At 51.5% G+C, this 16195-nt stretch overlaps 1 protein-coding gene across 3 annotated transcripts; it reads left to right on the top strand.

Moving 5' to 3' along the window:
• The first annotated feature begins 1451 nt into the window (after positions 1-1451).
• Positions 1452-10373, top strand: LOC102106698 (complement component receptor 1-like protein). 3 transcript variants are annotated; one of them, XM_088067230.1, is made up of 14 exons: positions 1452-1646; positions 2321-2466; positions 2936-3127; positions 4075-4174; positions 4726-4811; positions 5191-5403; positions 5846-6028; positions 6592-6780; positions 7138-7335; positions 7969-8151; positions 8530-8718; positions 8953-9132; positions 9258-9418; positions 9585-10373. In XM_088067230.1, the coding sequence occupies exons 2-14, from the start codon at positions 2379-2381 to the stop codon at positions 9735-9737; spliced, it is 2115 nt and encodes a 704-aa protein (XP_087923356.1). In that variant the 5' UTR covers positions 1452-1646; positions 2321-2378; the 3' UTR covers positions 9738-10373. The 3 variants fall into 3 exon arrangements, with proteins under 3 accessions (XP_087923356.1, XP_014113682.2, XP_005529482.2); XM_005529425.3 differs by having other exon boundaries at positions 1456-1646; positions 9582-10373; XM_014258207.2 differs by lacking the exon at positions 5846-6028 and having other exon boundaries at positions 1453-1646; positions 9582-10373.
• The last annotated feature ends 5822 nt before the right edge of the window (positions 10374-16195 follow it).

Genomic DNA, 16195 nt, shown 5'->3' with positions numbered 1-16195 from the left:
GTGGATTTGGAGGTGTGAAGGTGGATTTGGAGGTGGATTTGGAGGTGTGGAGGTGGGTTTGGGGGTGTGGAGGTGGGTTTGGAGGTCTGGAGGTGAGCCTGGCACCTTCCTGAACTTTTCCCCAGGAGTGGGGGGTCTCTGTGAGCCCCCAGCTTTCTGTGCCTCTGTTTCAAGGGTGGTGGTGGCTGCTGTCACCTTCAGTGGGACCTGCCTGTCCCTGTGTGTCACTGCAGAGGAAAAGGAGCACTGGAGCTAAAACTGCTCCATCTCTGGGAAAAACACTGAAAAATGGGGAGAAAGAGTTAAAGCCAGCCTGGCTGCTCTGTGTGCAGTGACCTCAGAGCTGCCACCCCTGCCAGGTGTCCCCTTCCCGGCAGCTCAGGTGGGTGACAGCAGAGCCTGGCCTGGCTGCCAAGGGGTTGAGGAGAGGCACCAGCACCAGCCTGGCCAGAGCCACCCGCCCTGGGGGTGTCCCCAAGCCTCACCCCCTGCCCCTCTGGGTGAGCAGTGGCAGTGCCACCCTTGCTGTCCCCACGCTGTCCCCACGCTGTCCCCACGCTGTCCCCACACTGTCCCCCTGCTCCTGGGTGCTGTTTGCAGCTGCAGCTCTGTCTGGAGTGTTTGGTGAGAGGGATTTTACCCAGCTGTTTGTAAACTTTCCTGCTCTGCTGCCTTCTGAGCGGGTTATTTTTTTAGGTTTTAAAATGCTGCAGTGTCTGTCAGCTCGTGCTGTGTGCTCTGTGCACTTGAGTGTGAATATCTGTCAGTGTTTATTTGCAATAAAGAGACTTAAAAAAACACAGAGCATTTCCTCTGTTATTTTCCATTGTTTGCTCTAACTCTCTGCTGTGTGCTGGTTTTCTGAGGAGGTGTGGCGCTCAGGGAGTCTCTGGGATGTGTTTGGAGGAAGAGGGGCTGCAGGGGTGGGCAGGTGTCCTCTGGTTTGGGAATTTGAGTTGAAAACGGGGACTCTTAAACCCTACTGCTGTTCTCCTTCTCTCCTCAGCTTTAAGGGTGTTTTTACTGGAGTTCAGAATCTCAGGGTTTCCGTGGAACTGAGCTTTAAGGTCCTTTCCAACCAAACTGTTCTGGAATGCTCTGCATGTTCAGCTCTGAGCGATGCTCCCAGGGACCTCCTGTGCTGCTCCAGCTGGAGCTGCTTCCATGGGATTAGGTGGGGTTGGCTGAAGAAACCCCTTTGGAATGCTGGCCATGGCTTTCTGAGGTCAGAGGAGATAAACTCAGGGTGAAGCAGCTCTGAGGACTTCCCACACTGTGCCTGAGGTCCCAGTGGAGCAGCTGAGCAAGGATCATTTTAAAGACTTGGCACCTCCACACGTAAAAACCAAACAATTTCAACATCTGCTTGGGTTGCATTCAGTTTTGTAGTGTTTTGCTCTGGGGCTGGAATAAACCCCTTCCTTCTTGCTCGGAAGGAGTTAATGATTTATGGATCAAAGGGCCAACTCTGGTTGGTTTCTGCAGATTTGAAGCTTCCTGGGGCCAGATCTGAGCATGTGGGTGTTACAAAACTCCTCCTTTGCCTGGGGCTGGAGCCTGGGGGACTGGAGGAGAGCAGTCCCCGTTTCATCCTGCAAGTGCTGAACACTCCTGGGCTCTCCCATCTCCTGCCTCCACACCTCCAGGTAAGACAATTCCCAGCCAGGCAGCTCCAAGTGCTGCTCCCGAGAGCTGGATTGGAGCTTCTGTGCGGCTCCAGCAGGCACAAAGGTCTGGAAATTAAATCAGGTGAAAGCAGGAGGTGTGGCAAGGATTGACAGAAAGGCAGAGGGGTGAAACAGGCATGGGAAATGTTGGGTTTAGGGCAGGGAGCTGTGAGGGGGACCCTCGTTTCCAGGAGGTTTGGGAGGGTTCAGGCTCATGAATGACCCTGGATAACACAGAGAGGGCTCTTACAGATCCCTAGGGGTGCCAGGTGAGTGCAAATTGCACTTAAATTCCATTTTGTAAAGCAGTTTGGTTTGATTGACTTGTGAGCTCTACAGCTTGACTCAGGTAATACTTGCACAGAACTGATGAACTTTTTGCTTAAATACTTTTCTCTCTCTCTGAGGTAATTCACTGTTAGGGAGCTCTACTGGTGACTCCAGCAGGATTTCTTCTGACTAGGACTTTACTTCCAAGAGATTTATTACTACAAATAAAGTGTTTTACCCATAATTTTCCAGAAAAGAAATTCAGCTCCTGCTCCTTCTGCTCCTCTCCTGTGACTGTAGGAACTGCTCAGGGGTGGAGAAATCAGACCTGTGCATACAGCTGAGTATAAATACCCCTAAATACCCCTCTGCTGTCTTCACAGATACTGGCTCAGGAGGGGAATGTGGTAACATCTGTGGGATCTCCAGGCAGGAATAAACATGTCAGCCTTGAAGCTGGGGAGGCTGAGGAATTGTGCAACTGTCCTTGGGTCACTCCTCACTGCTGCTCTCATTGTGACTGTCCACAGTAAGTGAACGAGTCCATCAGGATGAACTGAGATTCCCAAAGGAAAACTTTCTCCTGGGTTTTACAAGACTTGGATCCTGCTGTTTTCCTCATTGCCTTTGCCTTTCAAGGGCTCTGTAAATCTTTGTGGTCAGAATCCATCTTCCTTTGCCTTTTTTTTCCCTTTCTGTGGGAAACAGATACCAAACTATTTCAGCTGAAAAAGTGCAATAATTTATACTAAATGGGGAGAAGAAATGCTTCATCTGGACTTTGTGTCTGGCTGAATCTGCTGGCTGAGGTGTGAGGAGCAGGAATGGTGAAGCTCCTCCAGATCCCCGCCAGCCACAGGCTGCACTTCTCTTTGCTTCTGGCCTTGAGGAGAATTTGGAGCCCTGAGGGGTCCTCCCCTGGAGCCCCAGGGTGAATCAGGCCTGGAACCCCGCTGGTTTTTCTCCCAGCACGTTTCTGGTGGGCTCTGTGTCCGCAGGTCTCTGCGCGGCCCCGCCGCGGTCGCAGTCGGCAGAGCCCAAGGATCAGCTGGAGGACATTGAGCTGTTCCCCTATGGATTCAGGATGGAGCTGGTCTGTCGGCCAGGCTACGGGAGAAAAGCTTACACTCCAAATGTCCTCGTCTGCGGAGCCAACGGGGTGTGGCACGGACCGAGTGACATCTGCATCCGTGAGTGTGTTCTGGGTGTCCCTGCTCCCGTGGGAGGTGTCCCTGCTCCCGTGGGAGGTGTCCCTGCCCTTGTGTTGGGACAAGGTGATCTTCAGGCTCCCTCCCAACCCAAACCGATTCTGTGGCTTTTGGTTTTGTTTGCTGATGCTCTCAGCTCCTTCTGTTGGAGCAGTGTCCAAAGGCGGCCCTGGGGATGGTGGCAATGAGTGACCTGAAGGGAAGTTTTGTTCCTCTGGGTGCTGGCAGGAGCTGCAGTCAGCTCTGGTGCTGGCTGTGCTCCACTGCTGGCTCCAAAGATGTCTTTCTGCTCAGGCATTTTGAACTCTCGTGTCTAGAAAAACAGTTGTGAGATGCAGAGGTGTCACACTGTGTTAGGAACGGTGAAGTGATGGCACAGACTCTCTAGGTTTAGTTGCAAAAGAGAGCACTTTTTATTCTTCCAGATTTTCTTTTATAGACAGTTCCAAGAAGGTCCAAAAAGGTAAAACTTTAATTGGTCATCAACACATCACCATGCTTGGGCAGTTAGGAACAACACCCTCGACCATTTCTTGCAAGTAAACAAGGAGACAACACCTGCAAAGGTTGTTTTCCTTCTCTAAGGCCTGCTTGGATTCCTCCTTATGATTTCCCAGGCCAGAGTGAGAAAGTTGTGTACTTGACTTTCCCACAGGCTCAAGCTAGTGCCTGAAGCCTAAAAATCTCTTATTTGACCACTGTCAGCTCACTGTCAGAGGGAGAATCCTTTAGCTGGGCAGAGACACTGCCACAGGTCACTGCCAACCCCAGAGGCAGGTCAGGCCAGCATCGGGAGTCACGGAATAACCTCAGGTTGGATGGGAGATCTGGAGGTCTTTGATCCATCCCCTGCCTCACAACTGGGAGACTCTTTGGCTTTCCTGCCAAGAAACTGAGCTGGGAGCTGACTGGAGCCCTGTTGTCCCCAGCCAAGGCGTGCACCTACCCCGGGGAGCCGGCCCACGGCAGACTGCTCCTGCCCGGATCCTTCACTTTTGGCTCCACAGTGAACTTCACCTGTGACACTGGGTAAGCCAGGAGCACCTGAGCCACAGGCTTTCCTCCTCCCCAGACAGTTTTCCAAAGTTTTTTCCTGTCAGAGCCTCCCCCATTAATAGATAATTAATTAATAAATATCTGTAGATAGATAATTAATAAATATCTGTAGATAATTGCAGAAAATACCTTCTGAGCTTTCCTTTGGGAGCTTTAAGATTGCTTGTGAGTGTCTTGATCTCCTGCTTTGAGGAAGTTCTTCCCAAACTCAGGTTCACCCTCCTGGCTCTTCCCAAAAACCATTCCCAAAGTTTCAGTGTCTTTTTGAAGGAAAGATGTGAATACTGAGCTCAGAGGTGTAAGTAGTTAACAAAGTATATTCTTTTCCTTAGAAACGTGTCATTTTTTTAAATTTAAAGAGTGCTTTTGTCAAAAGGCTGCTTGTCCTTGAGAAAATGACACTGATGATGGATTTCTGATCTGCTGGAATTCTGACAAAGGGGCCCAAACCTTCCTGCTGGTGATGTGGGTAACACATCAGGACTGAGTTTGTGGAGTAATTCCCTCTCCCCTGTCTCACACAGGTACAGACTGACTGGACACTCTGAGATTGAATGTGTGCTTAGAAACGAGGTTCTCACATGGAACAGAGACATTCCCACCTGTCAGGGTAAGCAGAGTTCCTTAATTACCTATTCTTTAATTATCTGGGGTGTGGCTGGGGCTGGATAAACAAGCTGTTGTGTTGCTCTGCTGAGGATTTTGCCATCTCAGTGCACGGTGGAGCCTGGAAAGACATTTTTTAATCTGTGTTTCCCTTCCTGCAGAAATGTTCATTCACTCTCTGGGAGTGATGCAGCTGCATTTGAGCCTGGGATATCCCAAACCTCCTCAGTGCCCAGTCAGAGCCTGGGGCTGGTGCAGCTCCTCAAGACCTGCCTTTGATTTCTGACCCTTCTGCCACCTCCTGTTTCCACCTTTTTCTGGCCAGATCTTTGATTTAAAATGAATTTAATCCTTATTATGATGACCTTCCCCTCCTTCCACAGCAATTCCCTGTGCACCCCCTCCAGAAATCGCAAATGGGCAGCACAGTGGGATGGACAAGGAGCATTTTGTGTACGGGGATTCTGTCACCTACTGGTGCCACAGCCCCAGGAGGGGGCAGAGACCTTTCTCCCTGGTGGGAGAGGCCACAATTATCTGCACAACCACGGATAACGTGAACGGTGTGTGGAGCAGCCCAGCTCCGGAATGCAAAGGTGAGCTGTTCCCACATCCCTGCTCCTGCACTGCTGCCTGCTCCTGCTCTGCTGCTTCCTCCCTTGGAACCTCCTCTCTCCTTCATCCTGCTGGAATGGAATCACCTCTTGCAGGTGGGAAAGGAATTAGGGTCTCCTCTGACGCTGACTGTGGCAGCAGGGATGTGGGAGTGGGATTTTGCTGTGCTCACAGGGCAGGAGATCCCTCTCACCTGCTGGAAAATAGAAGAGCTGCAAAACATTCCCAAACCTGTGTTCTCTCTTTGCTTTGCCCTAAAACGCCCTGCAGTAACCCAGGGTAAAGCCTACAAACCCACCCCATCACCCTGTCCTGGCCCTTTTCAGCCCTTTTGGTGGCAAAAGGCGACAGGGACTTTTTCAAATCCCTCACATCCCCTCTGGAGCCTAACTGCTGATTGCCTGCGTGCTTCCCCTGGCCCAGTGGTGACCTGTAAGCAGCCGAGAGTGGAGAATGGGAAGCTGCTGAGCGGGTACCGGCCCCACTACACCTTTGGAGACACCGTGGTGTTCGACTGTGATTTGCACTACAGCCTCAGCGGCAGCGGGGCCTCCAGCTGCAGGGACAGCGACCTCTGGGAGCCCCCCCTGCCCGTGTGCCAGCGCAGTGAGTGTGCAGGGCCAGCAGCCCCTGGGACCCCCATCTGCTCAGAGAGCATCCCCTGGATCGGGAATTACAGATCATTGTAACGGTGAAAATTGCTGTGTGGTCCAAATTCAGAGTCCTGGAATGGTTTGGGTTGGGAGAGACCTTAAAGCCCATCCCACCCACCCCTGCCACATCAGGGACACCTTTCACTGTCCCAGGCTGCTCCAAGGCCTGTCCAGCCTGGCCAGGGACACTCCCAGGGATCCAGGGGCAGCCACAGCTGCTCTGGGCATCACCCTCATCAGGATGAATTTCTGACCAAAACCCAACCTCCTTCATCTTAAAGCCCTTCCCCCTTGTCCTGTCACCCCATGCCCTTGTGACAAGTCTCTCTCCAGGGGGAAAAAAAAAAATTTGTATGTTTTCATTTGTCTCCTTTGCATTCCCTCTTTACCCTTCCTGAACCCGCATGATTCAATGCATCTCAGAATGAACAATGTGAGCCCATGGTTTTTACCCCAATTCCCTCCAGCCCAGGCCTTGTGATGCTCACTGCCCCTAAACTGGAGTCTCACCCCCAGGCAGCTGCGATGAGCCCCCGGATGTGAGGAATGCTGTGAAAGCCAGGCTGGCTGGGAATCTGTTCCCTGTGGACACCGTGGTCACCTACGAGTGCCAGCACGGCCACCAGTTCAGCGTGGGGAAAACCACCTGGAACATCAGCTGCCTGCAGGGTTTTGTGTGGAGTGAGCCCCCTCCTCCGTGTGAAAGTGAGTGCCTGGTGGGGTGGGGACTGCCTGGGGGTCAGGGGGATGCCCCAGGGCCCAGCTTGGTCTTTGCTGATTCTGGAATTCTTGATTTATTCTCCAGCTGCAGAGTTTACTTTGCTTTATTTGCCAGTTTTGCTTTCAGGTCCCTTGAACACCTGCAAAACATTGTGGTCTTGAGGGTGCACCAGAAACATTCCACCCCCCAAAAAATACCCCCAGGGATGCTTTTGGGGCAGATTTAATATTATGATGTGTCTGTGTCCTACGAGACATCCATCCTCGTCTTCACAATCATTTTCCTGTCACCCACTTGGCTTTGCCATGGCTTCACCCTTGCTAATGTTTGGCATTTCCCAGGAATTCATTGCCCAGATCCACACATCCCAAATGGAAAGGCCTTGCACCCATGGCAAGTGAAAGAGGGTTATGAGTACAGAGACAGGCTGGAAGTGGCGTGCAGTGAAGGATTTGCATTTGAAGGCCGTGGCAGCAGCATCACCCTCCGCTGTGGCAGCGATGGTGGATGGGATCCAGCAGTGCCAGAGTGCATTCCAGGTGGGACAGAGGGGAGGGATGACCATGATAGAAGTCATGGAGAGCTTTCCCCCACTCCAGATGGCTCCACATCTACTTCTCCTGGGATAATGTGGAATATACAGGCAGCAAAAGATCCAGATGGGCCCCACAGAAAAAGGGCAGGGTTTTGGCAGGGCTGAGCTGGTGTCTGCAGGGGTGCAAGGGTGGTGTGTTGGAAGCTTCTAGAGGCTTGGAAGGTTGCTGAGAAGCCCTGGGAGACATTTACCCAGCTGGAAGGGGATGTGTTTGGGGCTGCTTTGCTGACACAAGGCTGGGGAGCACAGGATGTTCCCAAGGCATTTCCCCTGTCAGGAGAAAATGAGTGTAAATACTGCTCCAACTCCTGACTCAAAACCACAACAATAGCCACAAAAGCTCAGGAAAACCTTGCCAGGAGGGAAAAACCTGCTCCACTTCCCAGGGCAGCCAGCAGAGCATGGCCAATTCCCTGTACTGACCCTCTAGGGTCACAGAGGCAGCCTGAGACCCACACCTGGGGATGGCCTCTTTTCTACCCAGGGATCAGATTTGTTGGTAGCTCTTCTCCACAGAGAGCATGACTGGAGTTCTTTTTGGAAATACACAACATCCTTTATTCCCTGTTATTCCTAGAGCCACACTGCCCAGAGCCAGACATCCCTCATGGAAAGGAGGTTGGTAAAAGCAGGAGTGACTACCCTGTGGGGGCCCGGGTGAGGCTGGAGTGTCAGGAGGGCTTTGCCCTCAGGGGCCAGGCATCCATCACCTGTGGGGCTGATCTGAGCTGGGAGCCCGTGCTGCCCTTCTGTGACAAAGGTACGTGTGACACTCAGGGGACAGATTGATCTGCCTGCAGCACCTGCTCCTGGGGACACGAGCTCAGCCAGGTGTCCCCTCCCCAGAGCTGGAATTAGAATCATTAAGGTTGGGAAATAGCTCCAACATCATCAGGTCCAGGCTTTGACTGAATCCCACCATGGCCCCCAGGAGTGGGGAGGCCACCACTGGAAATATCCTGATATTTCTGGATCCCTGAGCTGCTGTTAGAGGCCAGAATCCAGGCAGCAGCTTGTGAATTTGCCTCACACCACCCAAGAAGTGACCTTTGTGCTGGTTTCACAGAAATGCTTTTGATTCTCACCTGAAGATGACAACTGCATGTGCCTTTCTTTATCAATTCCCTTTGTTCCACAGTCTGTGGGCCCCCTCCACAGATCTCCTTTGGGTACCACTCTGACAGGGGTTACACGGAGTTCCCTTATGGCACCAAGGTGACCTACAAATGTGAAGAGGGGCTGTCCCTCGTGGGGGACGAGTCCATCTACTGCAGCTCAGATGATGGGAAGAGCCTGGTGTGGAGTGGACCTGCCCCGGAGTGCAGGGGTGAGTGTGGAATCAGCTTAACGCCGGTCCAGGAGCTCCCAGCCCGGAGTGGATGAACCAGTGCAGCTCCTGTGTGACACCAGGACTCCTCAGTGTGCCTTTGAGCGCTGCTGCAGGAGGCTGAGGGTCAATTCCTGCATTTGAGCAGGAAGCTGCTGCAGAGAGCAGCAGGAGGAGCAGCTCTGCCCAGGTTCTGCTGTCCCCAGAGCCCATTCCCTCTGCTCTGTCCCGCAGTGATCCGGTGCCCCAAGCCCGTGGTGGAGAGGGCAAGGATGACCCCACAGACGTTCACCTTTCCCTACGGGCTGCTCCTGCACTTCTCCTGTGACGAAGGCTTCAGGCTGCACGGTGCTGCCCAGAGCCAGTGCCTGGCTGATGGCACCTGGGGCCCTCCCCTGCCCACCTGCCAGCCAGGTGAGTGCCAGCCCTGCCCTGCGCAGCCCGGGCGCTGCTCTGCTGGCCCACAGGGGGAGTTTGCAGGGTGGTTTTTCCTCCATCTCCTCCCATTATTTGATGTTTTGTGTGCGTTTCCCCCCCAGTTCGGTGCTCCCAGCTCCCGAGGCAGGAGGATATCGTGGTTCACTTCAACAAGCTGTGGTACGAGGTGAACGAAACGGTGTCCTTCCACTGCAAACGTGATGGGGCAGCTTCCAAAACCACCTGCTCAGCTGATGGCACCTGGACACCACCACCCTCGTGTGTAAGTACCACCAGCTGCCCCCTTTTTCCCCTTTCTTGCCCCATTTTTCCTGTTTCTTGCCCCATATATAGCCTGGAATAGCTTTGGTCCAGCTTCACGGTGGCGGTTGTTCTGTCACCCCTCACTGGACTCTCACTCTGCCTTTGTTTTGGTTGTTTTAAAGAAGAAGCGTGATGTGTGTGAGAGGATTCTTCGAAACAAAGCAGCTTTCCAGTGTGGAATTCCTCTGTCAGAACTGAAAACCCTGCTGGAAGTCCAGAAACTCTACCTGGAGATCCAGAAACTTGAAAAGGAGCTAAAAATCGCCACCTACAGCTGACTGGTGGCACTGGCATTGTAAGAAGCATCCTCTGTGTGTTGGATCATGATGCTGGCTGAGGATTTTTTATGACTTTGTAATTTGTGCTAATGCTGAAGTGGCCAGGACAAAATTTATCAATCGGCCACAGGTTTGGTCACATGAGGAGTCGATGAGTTGTGAGTTAATTTTTAGGTTCAGTTTGTAGATCACTTTATGCCTTTTAAAGCTTCACATTTAGATCCGTTTGCCACGCTGGCAGGGCACAGCTAGGGAGGAACGGAGTGGAAAGTGAATTTTGGTGGTACAAACAGGCATGAATGTGGTGAGAGCCACTCACTTCTCCAGTCCATCCCAGTGGGAACATTCCCTCATTAGTGGGAACAACCCCTTCACTGCCTAATTACTTTTCTCCTGGCCAGGAAAACCTCAAAGCCTCTGTCCTAGCAAAGCAAAAATGCCAGCTTTCCTTCTCAAGCATGGGTCCATGGCAGTGGACCCAGTCTGTCTGTGCCCCAAGGACAAATAACTGTACAGAAATAAATGGCTGGTTTTTAAATTCTTTTTCTGCACCATCCAGTGAAAGGGAAGCTCTGTGCAGGCCATTTGTCTTGTGATGGGACCAGAGATTATAATAAACCTGCAATTGTAATGACAGCTCCGTCTGGGTTTTAATAATCTGCCCTATCTCTAGTAAAGGGAAGTGTTTACATAATACAGGAAGTACATATAATATATAAAGTGTATATAATAAATAGGTTTATTTACAATGTATGTAAATGTTTATTTACAGTGTAAATAAACAGTTCAATTAGCTGCTGTTCCATGAGTGCAGGGATGTGGGGGGTGTTCTCACAGCAGCCCGACCCCACACCCCACCTGCTCTGGGTGGAAATGAGCTTCAGACATGAGGCCAGGCTGCTGCAGAGCGATTTTGGCTGGAAAACACCTTTATAGCTCCAAACGTCTGCCTTGCAGATCCTTGCTGGGGAGCTCAGGGCTGGGGGGGGCTGTCCCCAGCTTCCCGCTGTGAGGAGAGGCCTGCTCAGGCCCCTGGACACAGAGAGCGGCCTTTTTCCATGTCTTAAATAAAACTCACACCCCCAGGATCCTGATGTCAGAGTGTCAGAGGTGTTTGGCACTCCAAGAGAAGCCCGAGTTCTACATGGGGATGCCTTGAATCTGGGAGGAATCCTTTTCCATTTGTAATTTTCTGAGGCAGAGGCCCGCTCCCAGCCACAGGCTCTGGACATGAACAGTGGCTTTTCTCCAGGGGAAACAAAACTCACCCCCAGGATCCTGATGTCAGAGTGTCAGAGGTGTTTGGCACTCCAAGGGCAGAATGACTTCTAGGTTGGGATGGCTTGGGTCCAAGAGGAATCCTTCTGTGTTCATAATTTTCTGAGGCAGAGGCCCGCTCCCAGCCACAGGCTCTGGACATGAACAGTGGATTTTCTCCAGGGCAAACAAAACTCACCCCCAGGATCCTGATGTCAGAGTGTCAGAGGTGTTTGGCACTCCAAGAGCAGCCCGAGTTCTACATGGGGACGCCTTGGGTCTGGGAGGAATCTTTTTCCATTTGTAATTTTCGGAGGCAGGGGCCCGCTCCCAGCCACGGGCCCTGGACATGAACTAGGTGGGCTAGACCACCTTCAACACCATCCCCATCCTCCTCCTTCCAGAGTTTCTCACTCCAAGGGCATCCTGAGTTCTAGGTGGGGACAGCTTGGGTTTGGGAGGAATCCTGCTCCATTTCTAATTTTCAGAGGCAGAATTCCGCTCATGGCAATGGGACACGATGGGCAGCCCTTTGTCCTTTTCCAGGGAATAACAAACTCACCCCCCCAGGTTCCTGATGTTGGTTTGTCAGGGGCCTTTGGCACTCCAAGGGCTATTTCATGAGTGCTCCCATTGGGAATTTCAATTCAATTTTCCCCCAGGCACAGAAAGTGGGGAAGAGTTTCCAGGATGCAGAACAACCTCTTGGAGTTCAAATTCCAGTGGGGGATTTTTCAGAAGAAAGGCTGGAGCAGTTTAATCTCCTGGCCCTGAAATTCTGCTGTGGCTTCCCAGAGATGTGCTGGATTAAAGGATGGAGCTGCTGTGGTTGGTTCCATCTTTCCCAGGATTTCCTGGCTTTCCCAACCTCAACAATTCCATGATTTTATGAATCTATGAATCCCATTTTAAAGGGACCATTTGGAAGCAAAAAACCCTGCTGGCTCCTTGTTTCCATCCCTATTTCATGAGTGCTCCCATTGGGAATTTAAATTCCAATTTCCCAAAGTTGCCACAGGCACAGAAAGTGGGGAAGAGTTTCCAGGATTCAAAAAGCCTCAGAGGGTGCGAATTCCAATGGGGAATTTTTCGGAGGAAAACCTGGAGCCGTTTAATCTCCTGGCCCTGAAATCCCACTGTGGCTTCCCAGAGATGTGCTGGATTAAAGGATGGAGCTGCAGTGGTTGGTTCCCTCCTCATTCCCGGGATTTCCTCGTTCCAGCGCCGCTGCCAGCAGAGGGCACGTTGGGACCGAGATATTCTGATTTCTGAGCCTCTCCATCCAGAAACCAAATCGGCAGCACCGAGTTTTCACAGCCCTCAGCTGTGAAAATCCCCCCAAAAAATCCACCCAAATCCACCCTCCTCCCACTTGAGATTGAAAATTCCTCTGAGCCCCCCAAATTCCTTGGATAACCAAATCTGAGGGATTTTGGCTGCAGTTTGACAGTGACAAACACTTGATGTGCTCAGAAAGCTTCTGCTGGGCTAGCAGGGAATAAACTGAATTTCTGGGAATGTTTGGGGTTGTTTTTTCTCCAGGAATGAGAACTCCAACATGAAGAGTTTAAATCCACGGGGCTGTTGGGTTTTATATTTTATTTAGAGTTTTGAGACTTTTTTTTTATACTTGAGGGAGATTATTTGCTTGTTAAAGTGTTATTGGCTGCAATTTGTGGTTATTAAAGACTCTGGAAGTGAAAGTCTTGGAGTTTTCTCTCTAGATTTGCTATTTGGAGGAGGAATCTGATCCAGAAAGGAATTCCCAGCGAGGTGTGGGATGTAGACAAGCTCTGAGTGCTCCCAGCTGGAATTTTGAATTTTCACAAAGATGCCACAGGTACAGAAAGTGAGGAGGAGTTTCCAGGATGCCAAACACCTCTCAGGGTGGGAGTTAAGATATTCCAGGGGGGAATTTTTCCAGAGGAAAACTCAGAGATGTTTATCCAAACCTCTAAATAACCACAGGGGAGAAGCTGTTCCCACAAAGCAACAAATTCCAGCTGCTGGGAATGCAGGGCAGCAGGAGATAAACAGGGAATTTTGTGTGCTCCATATCCAGCTCCACTGGAAAACTCTTGGGAGAGTTGGAATTCATCCACAGCCACCCCTGACAGGCAGGAGACTCCTCCCAGCTATTCCTAGGGAATCCTGCATGGCATGGACACCCCATGGCTCCTTCTGGAAGTTTTGCTCCATCAGGATGAGCCTGCAGCAGACGCCAGGAGTTCTCTGTGGCCAGACTGGGATATCAGACATCATTCCTGCTTCCAGGATTTGATGGATTTTTGCTTTGGGCCTTTAATTTCAACACCCACTGATGTCAAATCTGTTCCTTCCCATCCCACCAGCTCCTGATCTAATCCAAGTCTAATCCAGCAGGAATTTCACCCCCAGCTCCAGGCTGTTCCCAGCCCCACCGGTGACTCAGGGAATGTTCTGCTCCCTCCCATCCCCCTGCCTGGAGTTCTGGGACCCAAAGGGATGAGGAGATGGATCCAAGCTGCTTTTTCCCTTTTTTGTTTTTTTTGTTTTTGTTTTTGTTTTTTTTTCTATTGTGCAGCTCAGAACTTTATTTTCTGTGGAAAAGCAGATTTTGGGTTGCTGACAGAACAGAGGAGCTCTGCAGGTTTTGCTCTCTCTGCACTCCCTAAATCCCCTCAATTCCTTGGATTCTTCCAGAAAATGGGAATGCTCCTCACCTGTCCTCCCGAAGAGCAGAGGGTGACAAGTTCTCTGGCCAGTGTCACTTTGGACATTCCAGAGGCTGGATAGGACACTCACTGGAGCAATTCCTTGGGATCAGGGATGCTGGGAATTGTCAGATCCGCACATTCTGCACAGCCAGGGCTGCTCCAGCCTCTCCTGCTTTATCCAGGGATGGTGATGAGCTGGTCCCTGAAGGGATCCTGAAAACTGCCTGGGGAGACTCTGGGAATGGGGACACGAGAGAGGCCTCATCCCTGCCGTGAATTCCTTTAAGGGATCCCAAAAACTGCCTGGAGAGACCCCAGGAGCAGGGACACGAAGCCTCTGCTTCATTCCTGCCATGGATTCCTCACCAGAGCCTTCTGGAATCTCCCTTTTCCAGCTCGTCCTCGATCAGGCAGGTGCAAATACATAATCCAACTGCAGCAATCCCAGAATTATCCCCATTTTCCGAGCCCTGTATCCACATTTGGCTGTTCTGCAGAGGCCAGGAGCCCATTCCAATCCTGCCTGGATTTTTCCAGGGATCAGAGGCGGGGGCTGGCAGGGGAAGCCACCCCTGCTCACAGGGACATCAGTGTCATGGCAGGATACCACAGGGGGAAGGAATCCTGCTGCTCCCTGGGCTGGGATTCCCACCTGGATTGGAGCATCCAGAGCCATTCCTGCAGGGTCCTGGCCTGGCTCTGCTTCAGAGCACGATAATGGGGAAGTTTGGCAAACTTTGGCTGTGCACCAGAGGTTGCTGATCCCAGCGGGGTTTGGGCTCCTTTATGAGCAATTCCCAATTTCTGATGGACAAGGGGATTTATCCAAATTTTTCTGAATCTCATCCACGGTGAAAATCCTCCCAGGCCAGACTGAGGGGGTTTGGAGATGCTTCCCATGGTGGGGTGAGGGACAAATTCTGCTGCTGGGATTTCCTGACTGATAGAGGTGTGAAATAGGAGCCTTGGGGGTCTTTGCACCTAAAATGGGTTGAATTTTGAAATGGTTTTTGGGGAAAGAGCTGGAGAGCAGGGTTTGACTGTCAGAGCTGAGCAGCTCCTTGGTGTGACAGGATGGGTGACAATAACAGGGGTGACAGCGACTGTTGTCACCTTCTCTTGCTCATTAAATCTGTCATTTTAAGCTGCTGCTGCTTCACTTTGAGAAAATCCCTAAATCCGAACCTGGAGGCTGATGAAAAGTCCCTTTTTTCTTCCCAGTGGGATCCTGGAAGTACAGAGGGAATGGGGATGGATGAAATGCAGGAAGTTGTGTGAACTCATTGGACCCTCTCAGCAGCTCAAGCTGAGTTTAGAGCTTGGGTTTGGGCTGGTTCTTGTTTGATCAGATCAGTTCCCCACCCCCATTTGCAGATGAAATGAAAATTGGTGCTATCAGGGCAAGGAGCTGATAAAAGATCCTTGCTAAGAACAAAGCCTGGGGTTTATTCATCTGTGCTGCAAAAAAAAAAATTAAAAAGGCTCTTCAGGGGAAGGGGAGGCTTCTCAGGAAGAAATCCTGCAAAAGGCTGGTGGGAGAGGGAGCTTTCTTAAACCACTTGAATAACATTGGGTTTCTTTCAAGGACCCTTTTTTCCCCTCCTCCCTCAAAAAAAATTTGGCTTTTTTATGGCTTTTCTTGACTTTGGAATGAGCCACATCCCTAAAAATCATCCTCTCACCCCTCCCCACCCAGAACTGAACCCACCAAACCCCTGCAGCCCTTTTGGGGTCCTGCCACCCCTCCCCACCATCCTGGCAGGGCGTTTTGGTGTCTCTGGGGACTTCAGAAGCCACAAGGAGACACGAGGGGTGAGGCAGAGATAGGGGGTGGCAGCAGCTGCTCAGGATGTGCTGCTGATTCCGGGACATCTCCCGCTCTTTTTTGGAACATCTCCCACCCTTTTTGGAAATCGAGAGTCAGGAGCAGGGCAGGAGAGGAGGAGCAGCCCCTGATAAATCCTCATGGAAGGCTGCCCTAAAGGAGGGACATCCCTGATAAAGTCCCCAGGGATGGCAGCCCCAAAGGAGGGACATCCCTGATAAAGTCCCCAGGGATGGCAGCCCCAAAGGAGGGACATCCCTGATAAAGTCCCCAGGGATGGCAGCCCCAAAGGAGGGACATCCCTGATAAAGTCCCCATGGGTGACAGTCCCAAGAGCCGCAGGCTGGAGCTGCACCAGCTGGGAGGCCACGATAGGTCCTGTGCTGTCACCTCCCTGCCCTGGGCATGGGGACAGAGGTCGTGTCCCTCCCTCCCAGCTCCAGCTCTTCCTCTCTCAGCTGGAGGTTTCTCCAGAATTCTCCATCATTTCCTTTGGAAGTTTCTGCCTTGGCTCGTTGTCCCTCTTGTGCAGCTCCCTGGGGACTTTGAGGGCCCACCTTGGGATGGGGGGGCTGGGATCCTTCTCTCCCAGGAAATGCAATTTTGAAGAGACAAAATTAAACGATGGAAATATTTGTGGTTAAAATCTTGATCCTGGATCACATCCCTGGATAAAATTT

This window comes from Pseudopodoces humilis, chromosome 26, assembly GCF_049639895.1.
Source record: "Pseudopodoces humilis isolate 2021_Gansu_Grassland_sample_001 chromosome 26, ASM4963989v1, whole genome shotgun sequence".
Lineage (NCBI taxonomy): Eukaryota > Metazoa > Chordata > Aves > Passeriformes > Paridae > Pseudopodoces > Pseudopodoces humilis.
Note: the sequence above shows the minus strand (reverse complement) of the source record. Positions and strands in the feature narration are given on the sequence as shown.

Bases quoted from the DNA above. Each gene is read 5' to 3' on its own strand.
- LOC102106698 (XM_005529425.3), top strand. From the start codon at position 2,379: ATGTCAGCCTTGAAGCTGGGGAGGCTGAGGAATTGTGCAACTGTCCTT. The intron at 8,152-8,529 runs GTACGTGTGACA...TTTGTTCCACAG, and splicing joins GCTGCCCTTCTGTGACAAAG to TCTGTGGGCCCCCTCCACAG. The intron at 9,419-9,581 runs GTAAGTACCACC...GTTGTTTTAAAG, and splicing joins GGACACCACCACCCTCGTGT to AAGAAGCGTGATGTGTGTGA.